This window comes from Fusarium fujikuroi, chromosome FFUJ_chr04 (genome assembly GCF_900079805.1).
Source record: "Fusarium fujikuroi IMI 58289 draft genome, chromosome FFUJ_chr04".
NCBI lineage: Eukaryota > Fungi > Ascomycota > Sordariomycetes > Hypocreales > Nectriaceae > Fusarium > Fusarium fujikuroi.
In genome coordinates, this window is record NC_036625.1 from 2,436,226 (window position 1) to 2,453,219 (window position 16,994).

Genomic DNA, 16,994 nt, shown 5'->3' on the forward strand with positions numbered 1-16,994 from the left:
AGGTGATTCAGAAGGGGATCAGCAAAGGAGAAGGAATGAAGGAAAAAAAGAAAAGAAAGAGAGACAGAGACAGAGTTAAACAGCCGATGATATGATCGATAGTGTACGAAAAACGCAGTGTCACCCGTCACACGCGGCCACAGACGCGGAAGGCAAGATATTTTTATTACACAGACAATTCGACCCCTAGAAAAGACCAGAAAGGAACCCCTCAACGGAACAAGAATCCCTCCCACTTCCCAGGGCCAGGTCCAGGGCTAGGTCCCCTCATCTCTAAACATGTCAAGCTCAGTAGTCTATCGCTAGTCTCCCTCCGCCGCAGAACCGACATCCAATAGCCAGCGCCACGCAATAAAGCCCCCCTGACTAAAACAGCAAGGGAGCAGTTCAGCTCTGCGTGCCAGCACCAAAAAACCGTCAAACCCCCTGCATTCCGCCAAAATAAACAAGCTTTTTCCATTCCCGTGCCAATTTTTCTGCAGTGACAGTCAAGATTAGATTAGGTTGGGAAAGTCAATCGCGTGCGTGGCCTGTTGCCCCACTGATCAATCTAAAGGGTAATTATGTATATGGATAAGTTAATATTAACCTTATAAATTAAATAAAAACTCAATTAATTTGTTCCCCTAGGGATTCTTTATTGCCGGTTTGTTTGCCGCGAGTCAACCCTTGGATTGTCAGTTCATGAAATGCGCCACTGGGGATAGCGCCACTTTTTACACATTCAGTGAATGCTTGCCCTGATCTTCAAGGACAGATATGTACTGTACAGTAGGCACAGTACTACGTACAGTAGGGGAAACGTAACCCATGGACGTACAGTATCTAAGTTACGTGTTCCCCGTCTCGTTTCTTTGAGGTGACGAATCTGACACAACTGTCGCACCGATCGATCTGTCATTTCTGTTTGTTTGTTGTTTTCGAGTTACACAGCGTTACACGTTTCCGTCATGATTCAACTGCCGGAGGATTAAAGCTTGACATTCAACGAGAGGCTGTGATTTGGTGGTTTAGCGGTGCTTAAAATTGGTAGGGTGACACTGAAGGGGTCCTGGAGGGAAATCGTTTCAGGGCTCGATTGATTGATTGATCCGTCGGCTCGGGGACAGAACCGGCACAGCTGGGGCCCCGCCATCGGCGTGAGCTTCCGATCGTTTGATCAGCGACCGGGACTTCCAAGATTGCCAGATAAATAGAATCGATACCAGTACGAGCATGAATCGATATCAGTAATTAACGAAATAACAAAACAATAATCTGCTCAAGATGTCATTCTGGATCGAGACAGAAGACTGGCATACTGCCGGTGAACCCTTCCGCATCGTCCAAACCCTCCCGCCAAGCCATCTCCCCGAAGGCGAGACTGTCGCTCAACGTCGCCTTGCTGTCATTAAGACTCCCAGTCACCCTCTTGACCAACTCCGGCAATCTCTGTGCCATGAACCAAGAGGCCATGCGGACATGTATGGTGGTTTTATAACGCCGCCGAATGATCCCGGTGCTCATTTCGGCGTCTTGTTCTGGCACAAAGACGGCTTCTCAACGGCATGCGGGCACGGGACCATAGCTTTGGGGTATTGGGCTGTTACAAAGGGTCTTGTTGAAGCGCCCGAAAACGGGATTGTTGATGTCGTTATTGACGTTCCTTCTGGGAGGGTTACCGCGAAGATTGCTGTCAAGGACGGCAAGCCGATCCATGGCGACTTCATCAACGTCAAGAGCTACCAGATTGCCAAGGACGTATCTGTCAATCTCCCATCACAGGGTGTTGATGTCAAGGCCAATCTCTCATTCGGCGGAGCTCTCTACGCTACCATCGACGCGGCTCAGCTGGACCTCAAGGTTGAACCGAGCCAGTACATCAACTTCATCAACCTTGGACGCGAGATCAAAGCTTCTCTAGGCACTAGAGCACACTACAACACTTATGATCTATACGGCGTCATATTCTTCAATGATGAAGGCACTGGACCAGCTGGAGAGGTACTTCAACGCAACGTTACTGTCTTTGCAGATGGACAGATCGATCGCTCACCCTGTGGCTCAGGCACAGCTTCAAGAGTAGCAGTCCTTTTGGCTGAAGGACGATTGGGAGCTGGAAAGTCGAAGCTCCTGCATCGATCGATTATCGATACAGTATTTGAAGCAGATATTGTTTCTGAAGAGGAGAGCCCTGTCGAGTTCCCGGCTTGTATTCCGAGAGTGAGAGGAACAGCTAACCTGGTCGGGACAATGAACTTCTTTATCGATCCGGAGGACACAGTATTTCCTGGGTTCCTGTTGAGATAAACGAATGAAAGAATAAGTTCTTAGAAGTGGCATATTCCATCATTATTCATTAGTATATATATACAAGCTACCATAATCCATACCATGCAACTTCGTACAATCTTTCCCTGGTCATCTATGCCAAATTAAGATTTTGTGTATATGGACTCACGAATGTGTTCCAATCATTTGAATCACTGGCAACCGAGACCGGTGCATCCTTTTGGGTATGTAAATCTCTCATGCGCCAGACTTTTAGAATCACCGCTTTTGTTCTCTCAACATTCGCCAACGTCAAACCTACCATGGAATCAAGGGTCTCCAATACTAGCTGTCTGCCAGATAAAAAGGTGCCTTGATCACCATGGGCGAAGATCTTGTCGTCGTTCAAAGGATCTAGCTCCACGGCTGCGACGAACAGAGGGAACAGAAGTCCTGCAGCGCTGCCTTGTTGGATAAGGTCGTGAATACTGTGTAGGACCTTGATGACAAGCTGTGAGACCTGTGGCGTAGAAGGGTCCGCATCTCGAAGCAGACAGTGAAAGTATATCTGCACTGAAGTCTTCTTCAGGTCCACACATCGTCTGACATTCTCATCCATGGCCTCGACAACAGTGATATTGGAGCTGACCAAAGTCAACTCTCTGTCAAGCTCCTCGACTTGGATCTCATAGTATTCTTGAGACATATCTCGGGTTCTTGTCCTTGCCAGTTCAGTGATCTTAAAAATCACAGATGCCATGGCCGGACTGCAGCCCATCCACGCATCGATATCCTCCGTATGATCCGGTCTTTGCCAATATTCCAGGCCAAAGATAGGTGAATTTCCACAAGCTGTTCTGCTGATAACATCTTGAAAAGCAAAATATCGCTCTGAGAACGCAGCAAGACTTCCAAATGCAGAGTTCTTACTTGACGGAAGAGCAAGTTGTTGGCGTTTTCGCATGAAATCTTGACTTGCCCTTAGGTGAAATACCCATCGATAATCACCATTGTCAAGGATTTCATAAAGACAGAGAAACATCATTGTGGCAGGGACTTGAGGATCCAGTATGACATCTGCCGTGACATCTGGAGATCGAATCCTTTGTAGAAGACCAGTCAGGGCCTTGCCTTTCATCTTCATTGCTGTGCGTGTCCATGATGGATCTGTGATGCTTCGATGTCGAGCAGAGAATGCAAGGACAGATTGGACGAGAAGATCTTGGCCAGCATGGGTGAATAGAGGAGCAACCATGCTTGCAAAAGGCGACGAGAGTTGTGAAGAAGGTGTTGTGAGAGGGCATAATCGTAGGAGATAGTATTCGAAAAGACTCGTTTCAAAGGTGCTCAGTGTAGGGAATGATGATATTGAAGGAACGAGTCTTGGTGGTGATCGTGACCTCCGAATAAGCGCTGAAGACGGTGCAGTCTCATCTCTCAACTCCATAGCCTCCCTAACAAGACTCTCTTCATAATTCGGATCATGAACAAAGTCACTATAATAAGTATTGATAAAATGTCTCGGCCCAACAGCCCCAAACCCCCAAGCCTTTGGCGAATGAACCTGCGGCGGTCGTCTTTGCCTCGCCCCATCCTTACACCAAACACCCTCCCGCCCAAACGAGAGCCCCTTCGCAGTGAACTCAGCCTCCCATTTTAACTGCAGCGTAGTATTGCACGATAATCCGCGGGAGACGCAGTTCCGACATGCAGGTTTAGCTTCGTCGCATTTTACCTTGCGGGTCCGGCACGTTTGACATCCTGACCTTGTTCGTCTCTGGACGGGGCCGGTTTTGCCGGGGGGACGGCGGCGCGGCATTGGGGGGGATATGGGACACGGAGCAAAAGTGCCGGGGAGATGGAGGAGGATTCTTTTGCTTATGAGAGTGAGTGGTTGATCGTCTGATGGGGAGAGTGGAAAAGCGGGGGGAGTTTGGAGGAGGAGACGACGCTATGGATGGGGCTATCACCTGATGATAGCGAATGGGCGATGGATGAGCCAATCAGATGTACAGTGTGAATCTGTGATTCGGCTGGACCTTCGACGACATATCTCGGTTGGACCTTCAATGGAGGCGATAGTATTGGACATCTCCTATATCTTTCATGGTCCGAGCTGTTTATTCCCATTATTTACTCATCACACCACCAACATTGCGTTCTCACAATCCCTACAATGGCCTCAACTCTCACCAAACAGTCCCAAATTCTCATCGTTGGTGGCGGAACTTGGGGATGCTCAACGGCCCTCCATCTCGCCCGTCGAGGCTACACCAACGTCACTGTTCTCGACGTCAATCACATCCCATCACCCATCTCAGCCGGTCATGATGTAAACAAGCTTGCAGGCGGTCTTGGTAAGACACTCTAGCATATAGCACTCAAACACTTTACTAACAGAGTAGGCACTGCTGATAGTAAAGGCGATGACGAAGACTCAATCTGGAAAGCTCTTACGTACGCCGCAGCTCAAGGATGGCTCCATGATCCCATCTTCCAACCTTTCTGCCACAATACAGGAGCTGTCATGGCTGGCTCAACGCCAAAATCTATCAAGCAGCTAGTAGAAGATGAGATCGGTGACGACATCGACCAGTATACACCTCTCAACACAGCAGAAGATTTCAGAAAGACTATGCCGGAGGGTATTCTGTCAGGTGATTTTCCAGGCTGGAAGGGCTTTTACAAGCCCACGGGTTCAGGTTGGGTTCACGCTCGAAAGGCTATGGAAGCTGCCTTTGAAGAGAGTAAGAGATTTGGTGTCAAGTTGATCACTGGCTCTCCCGAAGGGAAGGTGGAGAGTCTGATCTTTGAAGATGGTGATGTCAAAGGTGCAAAGACAGCAGATGGAAAGGAACACAGAGCGGATCGAACAATTCTCTCCGCTGGTGCCTCAGCAGAGTTCTTCCTCGATTTTGAGAACCAGATCCGTCCTACGGCATGGACTCTGGGCCATGTCCAGATGACACCAGAGGAAACAAAGCTGTTCAAGAACCTTCCACCTCTTTTCAATATCAACCAGGGCTTCTTCATGGAACCTGATGAGGACTTGCATCAACTCAAGATGTGCGATGAACATCCCGGATACTGCAATTGGGTCGACAAACCTGGTTCCAAATACCCCCAGTCCATCCCCTTCGCAAAGAATCAAGTGCCAATCGAGGCTGAACGGCGCATGAAGCAGTTTCTGAAAGATATAATGCCTCAGCTCGCAGATCGGCCACTTGTTCATGCTAGAATCTGCTGGTGCGCTGATACACAAGATAGAATGTTTCTGATCACCTATCACCCTCGATATCCATCGCTTGTCATTGCTTCAGGTGATTGCGGTACAGGATACAAGCATATCACGTCGATTGGAAAGTTTATTTCAGATTGTATGGAGGGTACGCTCGAAGAAAGATTTGCCAAGTTCTGGAGATGGCGGCCAGGAAATTTCACTGAGTTCTGGGGTAAAGATCCCTTGGATCGGTTTGGAGCTGACGATAAGATCATGGATTTGCCCAAAAGTGATGTAGAAGGATGGACAAAGATCAAGAATGATAACTAGATGTTTTGATTGCTGAGAATAAAAATCAATGTTCCAAAAATTCCCCGATGATATATCCACATGAAAACACTGACAGCATCATGTAGCAGGATCGAAATCTCTTTGTTCAGAGCCCCCCCCGAACTTGTCCTTGAGGAAAGCCAGTAATATTCTAATATCTCTTGATACCAAGATTCATGACACTTCTTCTGCTGAAGCATCAGAAAACGCTTCTTCAAGCCTGTCTTGCAACAAGATTCCGCCATCCTCGGAATCTTCACTTGACGATACATCATAGTCTGATATGGTGCCTGAGAAGTACACAAGTTTCCAGTAACCTTTGCCATCTTCTTCCTGAAGCTCCCAGACTGCGACTTGCTCCCTCGGGCAAAGTCGGTCGTGTTGATGATTGTCATCTTCGCAAAAGTACTTGAAAGAAGACAAGCAAACGCCACAGTTCAAACAGAGAGGATCATCCATGCAGGGTCTACATATCTCGCATAGATTTCCTCTTGTTAGCGACCAAGAGGAGGATGCCGTATCGCTTTGTTCAGATGCCGGCGGCCATAGCTGATCATCCCAATAAGGACATTTACCCTCTTGCCCATGCCACAGCTTTTGAAAATCTCCGCGAGTATATCCGGTGGCATATCTCGCTTTCCGTGGATAACCTTTCCTTTTTTCCAAAATATCGTAGCCAAGATACGTCAGAACTGCATCCCACAGATCGCCTTTGGCTGAAGGGCAGAAGAGGTAACATGCCTCACATGTGGCACCATAAGCATAGTGCCAAGGTTGATATCCATCGTAGTCCTCGGCATGCAGGTCAGCACCATGCTCTATAAGATATGATAAGAGATCCATGAATTCTGGTATCCACTCAAGCCAAACGTGAGATTTAAGAAAAAGGTGATGTAGGCCGGCTTGGCCGTTCAATGTTCTATTGACGTCGTAGCCTTTCTCAACGAGTAATCGTACTTGCTGAAGTGCTTGGTGTTTTTCAGAATCGTGACCAATGAAGGCATTAAGGCAAACTCTCGGAATCAAATCCTGGGTTTCCCAATCGCAAGCGCTTGAGTTGGCATAAACAAAAGGACTTAGATCAAGCGTACGTTTCATTATGATGAAACGGGCCTCTGTCTAGTCAAGGTCAGAAAACATAGATATAGGCTAAAGATTAAGTGCTTACATCAAAATTGGTTATCCACTGAACTGCAGTGGGTTGTTGCCCAACTTCTAGTGTCACATCAGCCCCTGCGTGCAGAAGAGCTTCATAATGACCTGGTGGAACCTCTCCTATGAGGGCGAGATGGGATGGAGTTCTAATATATTGTTATTCAAGCACAAGACGTTATTGAGGGAAGTGCCTTACATCCATTGGTCCAATTCTGGTCGGGAGGCGACTTCGTCGATATCTAATCCCTGCTCGATCAGATATTTCAGTACTGGTAAATTCTGAACGGAGTGCTATGTGAAAGAATAATAAGCCGGTGCTATGAATGTACACTGGGAACTAAATACTTACATGGAGTAACGACCATCCATTTATATCATGATCGTGGATACCAGCTTTCCCACCTTCAAATAATCCAACAAGGTCTTGGACTGTGTCGTTTCGGGCCGTGTCAAAAACAAGAGAATTTATTGGTAGAATGTTGCAGATCGTAATGCAAGGCAACATGCAGCTAAAACTGTTGAGCAAAAGTTGCCCTTGATTTACCGATAAGGTGAGCATCTTCTTTGTCCTTTTGGATGTGTAGGTTAATTTTGCGAGGAAGTCTCTTCTGGCTTCATCTTTGGCTTTTTCATTTTTGCCTTCACGAGGTGATTTTCGATGTCTCTTGGTTGTCGTGACTGTCACAACTCCATCCTCTGTTTCGAAAGCCTTTCGTTTTGGTTCTTGCGAAATTAAAAGCTGTTCGCCCGCTGGTCTCCAGAATCTTTTTGTTGCATCTGAAGAAGTAAGTAACACGACCACATAAATCACAGAGACATACCAGTTTGATTGATCATCATCGACGGAGAAGATAGGATGATATTTGCCATAAGCCTTAATTCCTTTGAAACGTCTGGGCTACAGTTCTGGCAGACCCCTTCTGACTCGGCAGGCTCTGCATCATTTCGAATACAATCCAGAAGATGCTCAATGTCTTTCAGGAGCTCTTCTGAATCATCGGACTCGACCACGCAGGGCTTTTTCTCCAGTAGTCGCATCAAACGATTGATACTCTCATCCAACGATGTATCTGGTGAACAGCCCATCTCTTCGTCGTCCACCTCCGTCACTCTTCCTGAAGTTGATAGCGATCCCTGCTCGGTGACCATAGTAGCTGTACTGTTTATTCGCAAAGCTGCAATCTCTTCTTTGAGATGCTGGAGATCGCTCAAGATTTGGGTAGATTGAGTTGCAGTCAAAGACATTTGTCGCGCTTGGATAATATGGAACTGAATCGTGAGATGGTGCAAATGGCTTTGAACCGCATTGCGGATATGGTCGAGTTCTTTTTCTGAGAAACATAGCTTCAGCTTTCTCCAGAGGCGACCTCTTCGACCATCCGAGGTTGAAACATCAAGGGATTTCAGACGATGGTCAAGTTCGGCCAAGTCGCCTTTGCATCTTTTCGCTGAAGCCTTCAGCTGAGACTTATCGATGTCATTGATAGAAGCAAAGGGTATTTGCTTTAGGCGTTGTAGAACACTCTCGAGCTGCGCAATCTCACGGGTGAGGGAACGAATGACCTCAGGGCCATCTTTGATGGCTGAGAGTCCCGAATGGATTGATTGGGTCACGGAGAAAGCGACAGTGATAAAGGTGAGAATGCTTGCACTGGCGCCGACAGCTTCCATTTCCTCGGCCGTTACTGGAAAGAGACTTGGGAATGCAAGAGATGAGGTGGTTGGGAGAGTGTAAGGTTGAAATGGGCTGCCCAGAGTGAAAAATCCAGCTGGTCTGAGTTTTTGTGATTGTGAAATTTAGGGCGGCAAGCACAGCCTGATTTGTGACTTTTTAAATGTACTTCTACTGCTGTCAGCCCAGTTGGTTTTAGAAGAACTAAGCCACCACTTACAGCTCAGGGTGCAGGATACAGTGTGCATATTACAGCACTTCACATCCAATCATTTGGACCAGGCTGTATCACTCAAGCGGTGAGCCAACAGGGCAGACTCCATGACTATATGCGAGCATAGAACTAGCCATTTGGTCAGAACTCCCCACTGGTCACATAATAGTTTCGGCAAAGACTTTCTCACGGCTATTGGCGCCAGGGTGTATTCTTAGGCGCTAAACACGTAAACCCAATCGTCAACCAGTTTGAGAATGACCGTGATCAGTGATCAAACTGTACTCTAATCAGTACTCTAGAGAGCTCACAGTACTTGCACACGATTGCGGATAGTGATTCGAAGCAAGACTTCCATGAATCTGACTTCTGCTTGGAGTTGTAAAACCTTGTAACCGAACTGTTGCTGACACAGGTAGTCTGGGGCACGTGAAACCCTGATGCTCTACAGAACATGTCGTGAAAGAAACTTACTAAGCATGTTCTTGAAATTTAGAACTGATACAAGGCCAAGGCGGCTAGGAAACATGTCAGAATGACTATAAATTGCTCATTTGAGGGCAAACCCGTATGCTCACTTACAGCACAAACATCTTATGGAAAGAACTCAACTATAAGTAGCCGCAGTTATAATATCACTTATAGACTACAAAAGCCAATATGTGCGTCGAGAATTTCAAGGTCTGTTATTCGTGTGGCCATCGGAAGTCCCTCGGGTGGACATATTGTAAGCCTTACTTGCGATCAGGCCCATCGTCTCAAGCCATCACCGACCTTGAGTTCGAGCCTTCTATCTTGTGGCATCTTCCACCAGATCGCCCAGACATGACAGAGCAGGTAGTTTATCTGTTTCTTGGGAAAGAATGCCCAAATCCAGGATGTCCAGAGAAGAAGAAGAAGAGGGCGGAGACGCGGGAAGAGGGTGAATGTAGCACGGAGTAGGTTCCTTGTAAGCAGCCTTTTGCTCAGATGCAGAGGCTTATGAGACCTGTGATTCCTGTAGGAAATGTAGTGCATAGATGTCAGATACGCGAATGCATTTCAGAGTGATGAATAGCCAAGATGGATGTGACACATGTAGGGGAAATCTATATGTTCCGACTCGAGCGCCAATTTCATTCTTCAGTCACGGCACACATTCTCCATCGCAACATCAAACAATATAACAGCGACATAACTGTCCTATAAAGAACGTAACCACACACAAACCAGTTTTTTGGAAACACTTCTCACCCATCTCAAGCCAAAATGTGCACCAAATATATAAAAACATGTCTTGTATGCCATCATAAGCAGTTGATTAGGTGGAGTCAATGTGATCCCTATACTCTCTGGCTAGCACTTAGTCCAGATCCCGCCTCGACCGAACCTAGTGCCCCCCGGCATATTGAGTTAGGTCTTCCAGACATTGACGAGGTGTCAATGGACTTTTTGGCATCAACACCATGCCCCAACGAGGTATGCCCGAGTAGGAATTGAAGCAGCGAGGAGGAGACAAGGAGAGCCTTACTCCACTACTTACATATCACAAGAATTTTTTTTGACTCTGTGAACTTCGAGCTTTCCTAATAATTGTGAATGGTCTGCATTTGTCTTTAATTAGTTGTGGATCTTTCTCGGCGATATATCCATGCTAGTAGCATTGTCATAAGCGACCCGTAAGTTAGTCTAATTTATCGGACACTCAGAAGCTGCATCTGAAAACTGCAGAAATTACAAGTATCAAAAACTCCATTCATCATGTTCCGACCCAAACAGCCCTTTGAGGGCCAAGAAGCAATTGAGGTCCGGCTAATTCAAATCGAAGACGATGACCTGACTGTCATTTCGTCACAATGCATCTTATTTGCAAAGGACCGACCTGACGATTTCATGAATTACTTGCGACATGCTTGGAAACAAGATGGACCTACCTTTCAGAGCGCAGAAAGTATTTCAAAGCGAATCGTTGTATCATTCTATCCAAAGACGATGCAAAAAGATACTTCCTGGATGATTGTGTCTGGGCACCAAAGCTCAACTGCCCTGGAAATGTATCTGAATCCTTCCCAGAGCTTCAGACACTTTTTATTAGTGTTCTGGGAATGAAGAAGACGGACATCGGCCTAGTCTACGATAAAGTCGTAAAATTTATCTATATAGTAACGATATTCGGCGAACCAAGGGAAGAACAAGCAAGAAGACTTCTTGTTGCTTTGAGCCAAGATGTTGAAAAATATGGCCACTATATCGATAAAGAAAAGCTCCTTGAAAGCCATATCTTTCCAGTTGTTGGACATGGTAAACATGTCATGCTGTAGCCCGCCTCGGCTGATTTCTACATCATGGACAGGGAGGCTTCCCAAACCGAATTGCGCGAAAAGGTTCCAGTCTTGGACATTGACGATACGACCTTTTGGCTACTGCAGCCCTTCTTCGACTGGGCTGGACTCCGAGGCCGTTATCTCATGTCAAACATTAGCTCGATCCGTACCGAGATGGTTCCAGACTCAGTGACGCCGCCATACATACACACACCCAAAGCGGGCAAAGGGATTGCTACGGTAAGTTCTGGCGAGCAACATATATATCGCGTATCTAATAAGCGCTGCAGGCTCGCTGTTCATTACAGAAGTCCCCGGACACGCACTGCGGATGGGAGAAACTCCTTAGCTCGAACCCTAGGCAAGACCAGGATACACATCCTGAAGGATGATGGCTTGCGTAGCATTCTCAAGATGAAGGACTTTGAGGGCTCTCAGGTTATATCACCGTTTTCAGAAATCCACACACGCAAACATAATGGCGGTCTAGAGATCTACCTGGAGAAAGGTTCAGCTTCCATTAGTTCTGGCAAGATTTCTCATGGAGGACCTAAATGACGATTCTAAAAGCATAAAGCTCGTGGATGCAATGCTTCCCGGCTTTATAGGGACGATATTTAGTACTAGCAACCGTAATTTGCGGTCCATGAAGACAATTCTTGACAAGGAGGGCATAGTTGTGGATAAGTTGGAGAACTCGCCCTATATACCTGAGAATGTGTAAGTTTGCGGAAACCACAACTGATCGAGAGCTCTGTCTGACGACTAGCTAGTACCGGAAAACTGTGGGACATACTGGCTCCCAAGAAGCCTTCTCAAAGCTCTCGCAATCATAAGAGTCACGCAAACCAGGATCCAAAGGTCCCTGAAGTAAATGACCAGGACGATGATCTCTCTGAGCAACTGGGTTCGTTGAGCCTGTAGGGGAATGCGGGTACAGCGGGCACGAATTCGAGCTCAAACTCGACCAAGTGATTTGGAAAGCCGGAGGGAATTTAGGTAAATCCAATGAGCCGACTCATTTATAGTTGTAATTTCTTAATACATGTTATTCTATTCGGTGGATTCCTGCCCCAGTCCAATACCTAACCTCAACGCCGCCGCTTCCTAGCAACATCATCGACTTGATCGACATCCTCCATGAGCTCGCTGTCTTTATCGAGCTTCGTCCACTTGTCCTTTCCGTCAGGAATGTCAACCACTCTCTGCGTATAGAAAATGTGGCACCTTGACCTAGTTAGCCTATAATAACAGATTTCTGTAGCGACATAACTTACTGTGGCTGGAAGTTCTCCCGTAGCTCAGGCGTGTCCAGGTTCAAGAGCGTAGGGAACAAAAGAACCATGTTTCGTCCCTCATCCATAATCCAGCTTCCGCACTCGGCACAGCCGACCTTGCAAGGAAGAACATGTTCATTCTTCTTAGACGTAGTCTTGTAAAACCGAAGATTTTTGACACCGTTCTCAAAAGAGAGGTCTGTCTTTTTGAAGATGGCCGCCCACTGGAAAGGAGCACCTGAAGCTTATTAGCCACTGACTACATAGTGTGTCATTGAGTGGAGTACCGTGGATCTTCTTGCAGTCTATGCAATGGCAGTACTTGGACGCAAGAGGCTTGTCGCTGTTCAGCCAATACTGCACTCTACCGCAGTGGCACGAGCCATGAACTTTCTTTTCAAAGTTCTCTCGCTTTTCAGTGGCTTCATCGGGCCTTGTGTAGGGAGGTTGGGTTTCCCAATCATCGTGGTTGTCATGGGCGAATTCATGCTGATGCCCTTGCATATGCTTCTCGTCGTCGTCAGCGGCCATTGTGATAGATAGATATGAGAATTCTTGGCAAGAATTGAATAAAGTTGGTACCTAGATCTAGATTTAAAATGATACGAGATCTGGGATTAATGAAAATCTGGGGTTTTGTAGAAACGGTCGCGTGCCCTTGATCGACGTGGCGCACGGTTGTCGTCATAGATATATCCAGATGACAAGTCCCCATCATGACCCTCATATTTTTTTGCTTCTCCCTCGATTTGATCATTCGCTAGGACCATTTCCTCCCTCGATCTATGCACTATTCAACATGTCATTGATCATCTCGGCCCACTTCCACGGTGAGCCGATCTCAGGGCTAGCCTCTGTGACACTGTTGTAGTACTCCCAGCCCATTACTCCTCCGATCCTCGGGTACCTGCTCACCAACTCTTTGAGACACGCGCGCAGCTTTGCTTCTTTTACGTGCCCGGAGCAATTGGCAGGGTTTGTCACCAGACCTATGACGACTTTTTCCTGTGGCCAGCCGCGCGCGATTATCGTGTCGTAATCGTGCGTTTTGCTCATGTCACCCCAGCCGCAGTAGAATTGCGTGTTGTACCACGCGATTCGCGAGCCAAGTCCCTTTTCGAGTTCTTCCATGTTGAAGCCTCCGAGATTCTGCCTGTTAAGCAAAGCGGGCGCGACGGGCGCGAGGGTGATGAGGAAGGATTGTCCAAAGTCCGTCTTGAGGTGATCAATCAGGCGGACGACGCCTCCAAGCGACATGGCCTCTTCAATATCGAGATCCAGTCCATCGAAGCCTGCCCACGCGATCATCTTGCGCAGAGGCTGATACCATCTGTGAAAACCCTCTAGCGACCCGTCCATTTTGGTGTATGAGCCTTGAGCTGCGCCTCCGAGCATGCCGAGGACTTTTACACCGGCTGCTTGAAGCTGACGGACTTCATCCCAGAGAGGAATAAACTTATCTGCATCATACAGATCATCGTTGAGGGTGATGCGCTCAGGCGTGTTGAGATGAATGGCCGCGACAATGACGTGGGTGACTCCGGTGGCTGGGAGGATTGTTGGTTGAAGTGAGATGTATCTGTCGTCTTTGTATTGCGTCTGATGGTAAAATATGATTCGCTTATAAGGCTTCGGCTTCGAAGCAGGATCAGTGTGAGGAACGAGCATTGTGTTTGCGTAAGGCGCTTATACTTGTCGGAAGACGCGGTGCAGCGATGGCTTTTGGCGTAAGCGCTCTCCAAGTTCGGCAGTGTTGGTAGAGTCAAGCCACCCAAAATTAGAGTCTCCCATTGGCCTGGCAGGACATGAGCCGGATTTCAGAGTTCTCGAGCCACGTACTCCGTATATTGAGTTTGATAACTCAACTTCAGGGGCCACAAAAACTCTGACCTGAGATTAAGATAATGAAAATAACAGACCTACAGGTCTTTTGAGTTTATCGAAGGCTTATCTAATTCTGTTCATAACATAGGATGGAGATATTTAGTTTTCTTGCCTCCGTAGCCCATTCAGTCTCAACAAATAAATCAACTGTCAATACCTACAAATAGATATCTATAGTCGATCACGGCGGCAGTTTCTCGAGAACTACAAATTCCTTCGTCCGTCGGATAGTGATATACATATGTGAGGATTATTCCTGCCAGATAAGATACGTCGAGTGCTCGACGACAAGACCCTGATAAATGCCTATCTTTTACCTCAGCTCCATATTATGGATAATCTCGGCTATGCTAACTCACGGGGACGTGTAGAAAACCTTACATGAACGCCGGGTGCCTAGTATTCCTTATCTTGTCGATCACGATATCGCCAAGGTTGGAGACATTTGTCTATCGCGGCGAATTCAACCCAATTTTCGACATATTTTCCAATTCTGAGAGACGAGCGTTTCGAAATTATACATTCAAAGATCGGCTAGAATGCTTTAATACCAATTTATGTGTTGCTAGGTTAGATGTCGCGTCAATGATCAAAGTTCAAACCCTCTCAAAGTTAACAACATTGATGCTACATGACCCCACTATCCCCAACTCAAGTCTTGCCAGCTTCCCTATTAAGCTAATCTCTTCTGTGCCAAGACATCTTTTTCCTGTTGATTTCCCCCGAAGTCATGCTTAAATCTATGCTAGTTCTCTGATGCCTGACGATCTTTTGATTCTGAGGGGAATTCGAGCACGGAAGCAAGAAGTAGAGCCGTACGTAATGAGCTACCTCTTTAGGAACCAGCCTCTGACCATGCAGCCTATAAAAGCACACATTTCCCTCGTCGATCAACTTCTGCAGGAGTATCCAGCTTTTAGATCTTCAAAATGCTGGCAAAGACAGTCTTGTTCGGTATCTCGGCCGTCTCGGCCGTCAATGCCTTTCAATATGGCTACAACCACGTAACCGTCCGAAAAGATATTCCATTGATTGCAGCAAATTTCAAGGATGTCGATGTCGATCTTTATTCGCCGGCTTTCCTCGACCCTGGGAGTCGGCAGACAGGTTTCAAAAATGGAACCCAAGGGCCGACCTCTCACGAAGATATGGGTACGCATAAATCTAAACGTGTTGATGAACCCATGCTGACAACATGTAGAGGCCTACATGGAAAGCATTGCTTCAAAGAACGACTATATGACCTACCAAACAGCAAACTTTACATCCGAAGAACTAAGATCATTCCCATTTGTCAAGCTCTCGTCTTCAAAGGGTCCAAAGACTTCAGACAAGGTCCGAGTTTGGGTTCAAGGCGCTGTACACGGCAACGAACCAGCCGGTGATCAATCCCTCCTCGCTCTGCTTGCCAAATTCGACAAAGATCCCAAATGGGCATCAAAGATTCTCAAGAACCTTGATATAGTCATCTTGCCTCGGTACAACCCTGATGGTGTTTACTACTTCCAGCGCGTACTCGCTACGAATTTTGATCCAAACCGCGATCATACTAAGCTTGCACGACAGCAGACTCGTGATATCAAGCAACTGTTCAACGAGTTTGCTCCACATGTTGCCATTGATATGCATGAGTATGGGTCATCAAGTCGATACGGTAACTACGTTCAAGCTTCTGACGGCTTATTCTCCGCTGCGAAAAACCTGAATATCAACAAGAATATTCGAGAACTCTCTGAGAAGCTGTTTGCCAAGAACATTGGAGATGCTATGGTCAAGGCTGGGCTGAGATGGGAGCCTTATGTGACTGGCAGCACTAGCACTGACCCTACTTACGTGCCCAAGCAAGTCTCGTGATTTTTGTTTTAGTTCCCTGTCAGCTGACTGGCCATAGGTTCGACGAAGCTGGCTCTGATGCCAAGATTGGTCGCAACGCAATGGGTCTCACTCAATCCATCACATTCCTGATCGAGATGCGAGGAATTGGCCTAGCAGACCAAGAATTCCAACGTCGAACTGCTGCTGGCTTGACTATGGCTAGCTCCATCATCGAAACTGCTTCCAACAACGCCCAGAAGGTCTTCAAGACCGTCGAGGGTGGTATCAAGGATTTCATCAAGTCCAAGGAACCTATTGTCATCACCGACTCGACAAAGTATAGCACACGGGTGTTCCAGATGATTGATTACACAAACGGCTCAATCGTCAAAGTTCCGGTTCAGTTTGCGTCTACTACGCCAACTACCGCGAACCTAACTCGCTCTCGACCAGAATCTTACCTTATCCCTGTTGCTTGGGCAGATGTCGCTAAGCGTCTTGAGGTTTCTGGTCTTGAAGTCGAGACTCTTAGTAAGCCCTGGAGCGGTACAGTTGAAGCATTGAATATTACATCTTCGGAGCTCAGCAGTTCGTACTACGAGGGAGCTGTGCTTGCTACTGTTACGACTGAAACCAAGAAACGACAGCTTACTCTGCCGGCTGGTAGCTTTCTAGTCAGCACCAGGCAGAAAAACGCGGGGCTGGCTCTGAATGCTTTGGAGCCTGAGAATATTGATTCTTATGCTAGTTTCAACATTATTCCTCTTGAAGTTGGGGATGAGTATCCTATTTTTAGGGTTGTTAAGGGTTAGAGAAGGATATAGGTCTGACAACAATTCGATTCTCCTTACACAGAAACTTATATAAAGCCTTT

At 46.9% G+C, this 16,994-nt stretch overlaps 9 protein-coding genes; 5 read left to right on the top strand and 4 right to left on the bottom strand.

Moving 5' to 3' along the window:
• Window positions 1-1,266: 1,266 nt before the first annotated feature.
• FFUJ_14540 (related to Proline racemase) lies at window positions 1,267-2,289 on the top strand (the record flags this gene model as incomplete). Its single annotated transcript, XM_023576486.1, has 1 exon — window positions 1,267-2,289. The coding sequence occupies one exon, from the start codon at window positions 1,267-1,269 to the stop codon at window positions 2,287-2,289; it is 1,023 nt and encodes a 340-aa protein (XP_023429683.1).
• Window positions 2,290-2,404: 115 nt separating this feature from the next.
• FFUJ_14541 (uncharacterized protein) lies at window positions 2,405-3,697 on the bottom strand (the record flags this gene model as incomplete). The annotated part of the gene is made up of 1 exon (XM_023576487.1): window positions 2,405-3,697. The coding sequence occupies one exon, from the start codon at window positions 3,695-3,697 to the stop codon at window positions 2,405-2,407; it is 1,293 nt and encodes a 430-aa protein (XP_023429684.1).
• Window positions 3,698-4,426: 729 nt separating this feature from the next.
• Window positions 4,427-5,800, top strand: FFUJ_14542 (related to fructosyl amino acid oxidase; the record flags this gene model as incomplete). XM_023576488.1 has 2 exons in its annotated part: window positions 4,427-4,607; window positions 4,656-5,800. 2 exons carry the CDS (start codon window positions 4,427-4,429, stop codon window positions 5,798-5,800), a joined length of 1,326 nt encoding a protein of 441 aa, XP_023429685.1.
• A 174-nt stretch (window positions 5,801-5,974) lies between these two features.
• On the bottom strand, window positions 5,975-8,626 carry FFUJ_14543 (uncharacterized protein; the record flags this gene model as incomplete). XM_023576489.1 has 5 exons in its annotated part: window positions 5,975-6,919; window positions 6,969-7,101; window positions 7,152-7,246; window positions 7,305-7,732; window positions 7,777-8,626. 5 exons carry the CDS (start codon window positions 8,624-8,626, stop codon window positions 5,975-5,977), a joined length of 2,451 nt encoding a protein of 816 aa, XP_023429917.1.
• Window positions 8,627-11,165: 2,539 nt separating this feature from the next.
• FFUJ_14544 (uncharacterized protein) lies at window positions 11,166-11,536 on the top strand (the record flags this gene model as incomplete). XM_023576490.1 has 2 exons in its annotated part: window positions 11,166-11,384; window positions 11,435-11,536. 2 exons carry the CDS (start codon window positions 11,166-11,168, stop codon window positions 11,534-11,536), a joined length of 321 nt encoding a protein of 106 aa, XP_023429918.1.
• Window positions 11,537-11,685: 149 nt separating this feature from the next.
• Window positions 11,686-12,068, top strand: FFUJ_14545 (uncharacterized protein; the record flags this gene model as incomplete). XM_023576491.1 has 2 exons in its annotated part: window positions 11,686-11,864; window positions 11,918-12,068. 2 exons carry the CDS (start codon window positions 11,686-11,688, stop codon window positions 12,066-12,068), a joined length of 330 nt encoding a protein of 109 aa, XP_023429919.1.
• Window positions 12,069-12,235: 167 nt separating this feature from the next.
• On the bottom strand, window positions 12,236-12,952 carry FFUJ_14546 (uncharacterized protein; the record flags this gene model as incomplete). XM_023576492.1 has 3 exons in its annotated part: window positions 12,236-12,371; window positions 12,422-12,659; window positions 12,709-12,952. 3 exons carry the CDS (start codon window positions 12,950-12,952, stop codon window positions 12,236-12,238), a joined length of 618 nt encoding a protein of 205 aa, XP_023429686.1.
• A 252-nt stretch (window positions 12,953-13,204) lies between these two features.
• FFUJ_14547 (related to chitinase) lies at window positions 13,205-14,089 on the bottom strand (the record flags this gene model as incomplete). Its single annotated transcript, XM_023576493.1, has 1 exon — window positions 13,205-14,089. One exon carries the CDS (start codon window positions 14,087-14,089, stop codon window positions 13,205-13,207), a length of 885 nt encoding a protein of 294 aa, XP_023429687.1.
• Window positions 14,090-15,234: 1,145 nt separating this feature from the next.
• On the top strand, window positions 15,235-16,932 carry FFUJ_14548 (related to Carboxypeptidase 2; the record flags this gene model as incomplete). XM_023576494.1 has 3 exons in its annotated part: window positions 15,235-15,457; window positions 15,507-16,155; window positions 16,197-16,932. 3 exons carry the CDS (start codon window positions 15,235-15,237, stop codon window positions 16,930-16,932), a joined length of 1,608 nt encoding a protein of 535 aa, XP_023429920.1.
• Between the last annotated feature and the right edge of the window lie 62 nt (window positions 16,933-16,994).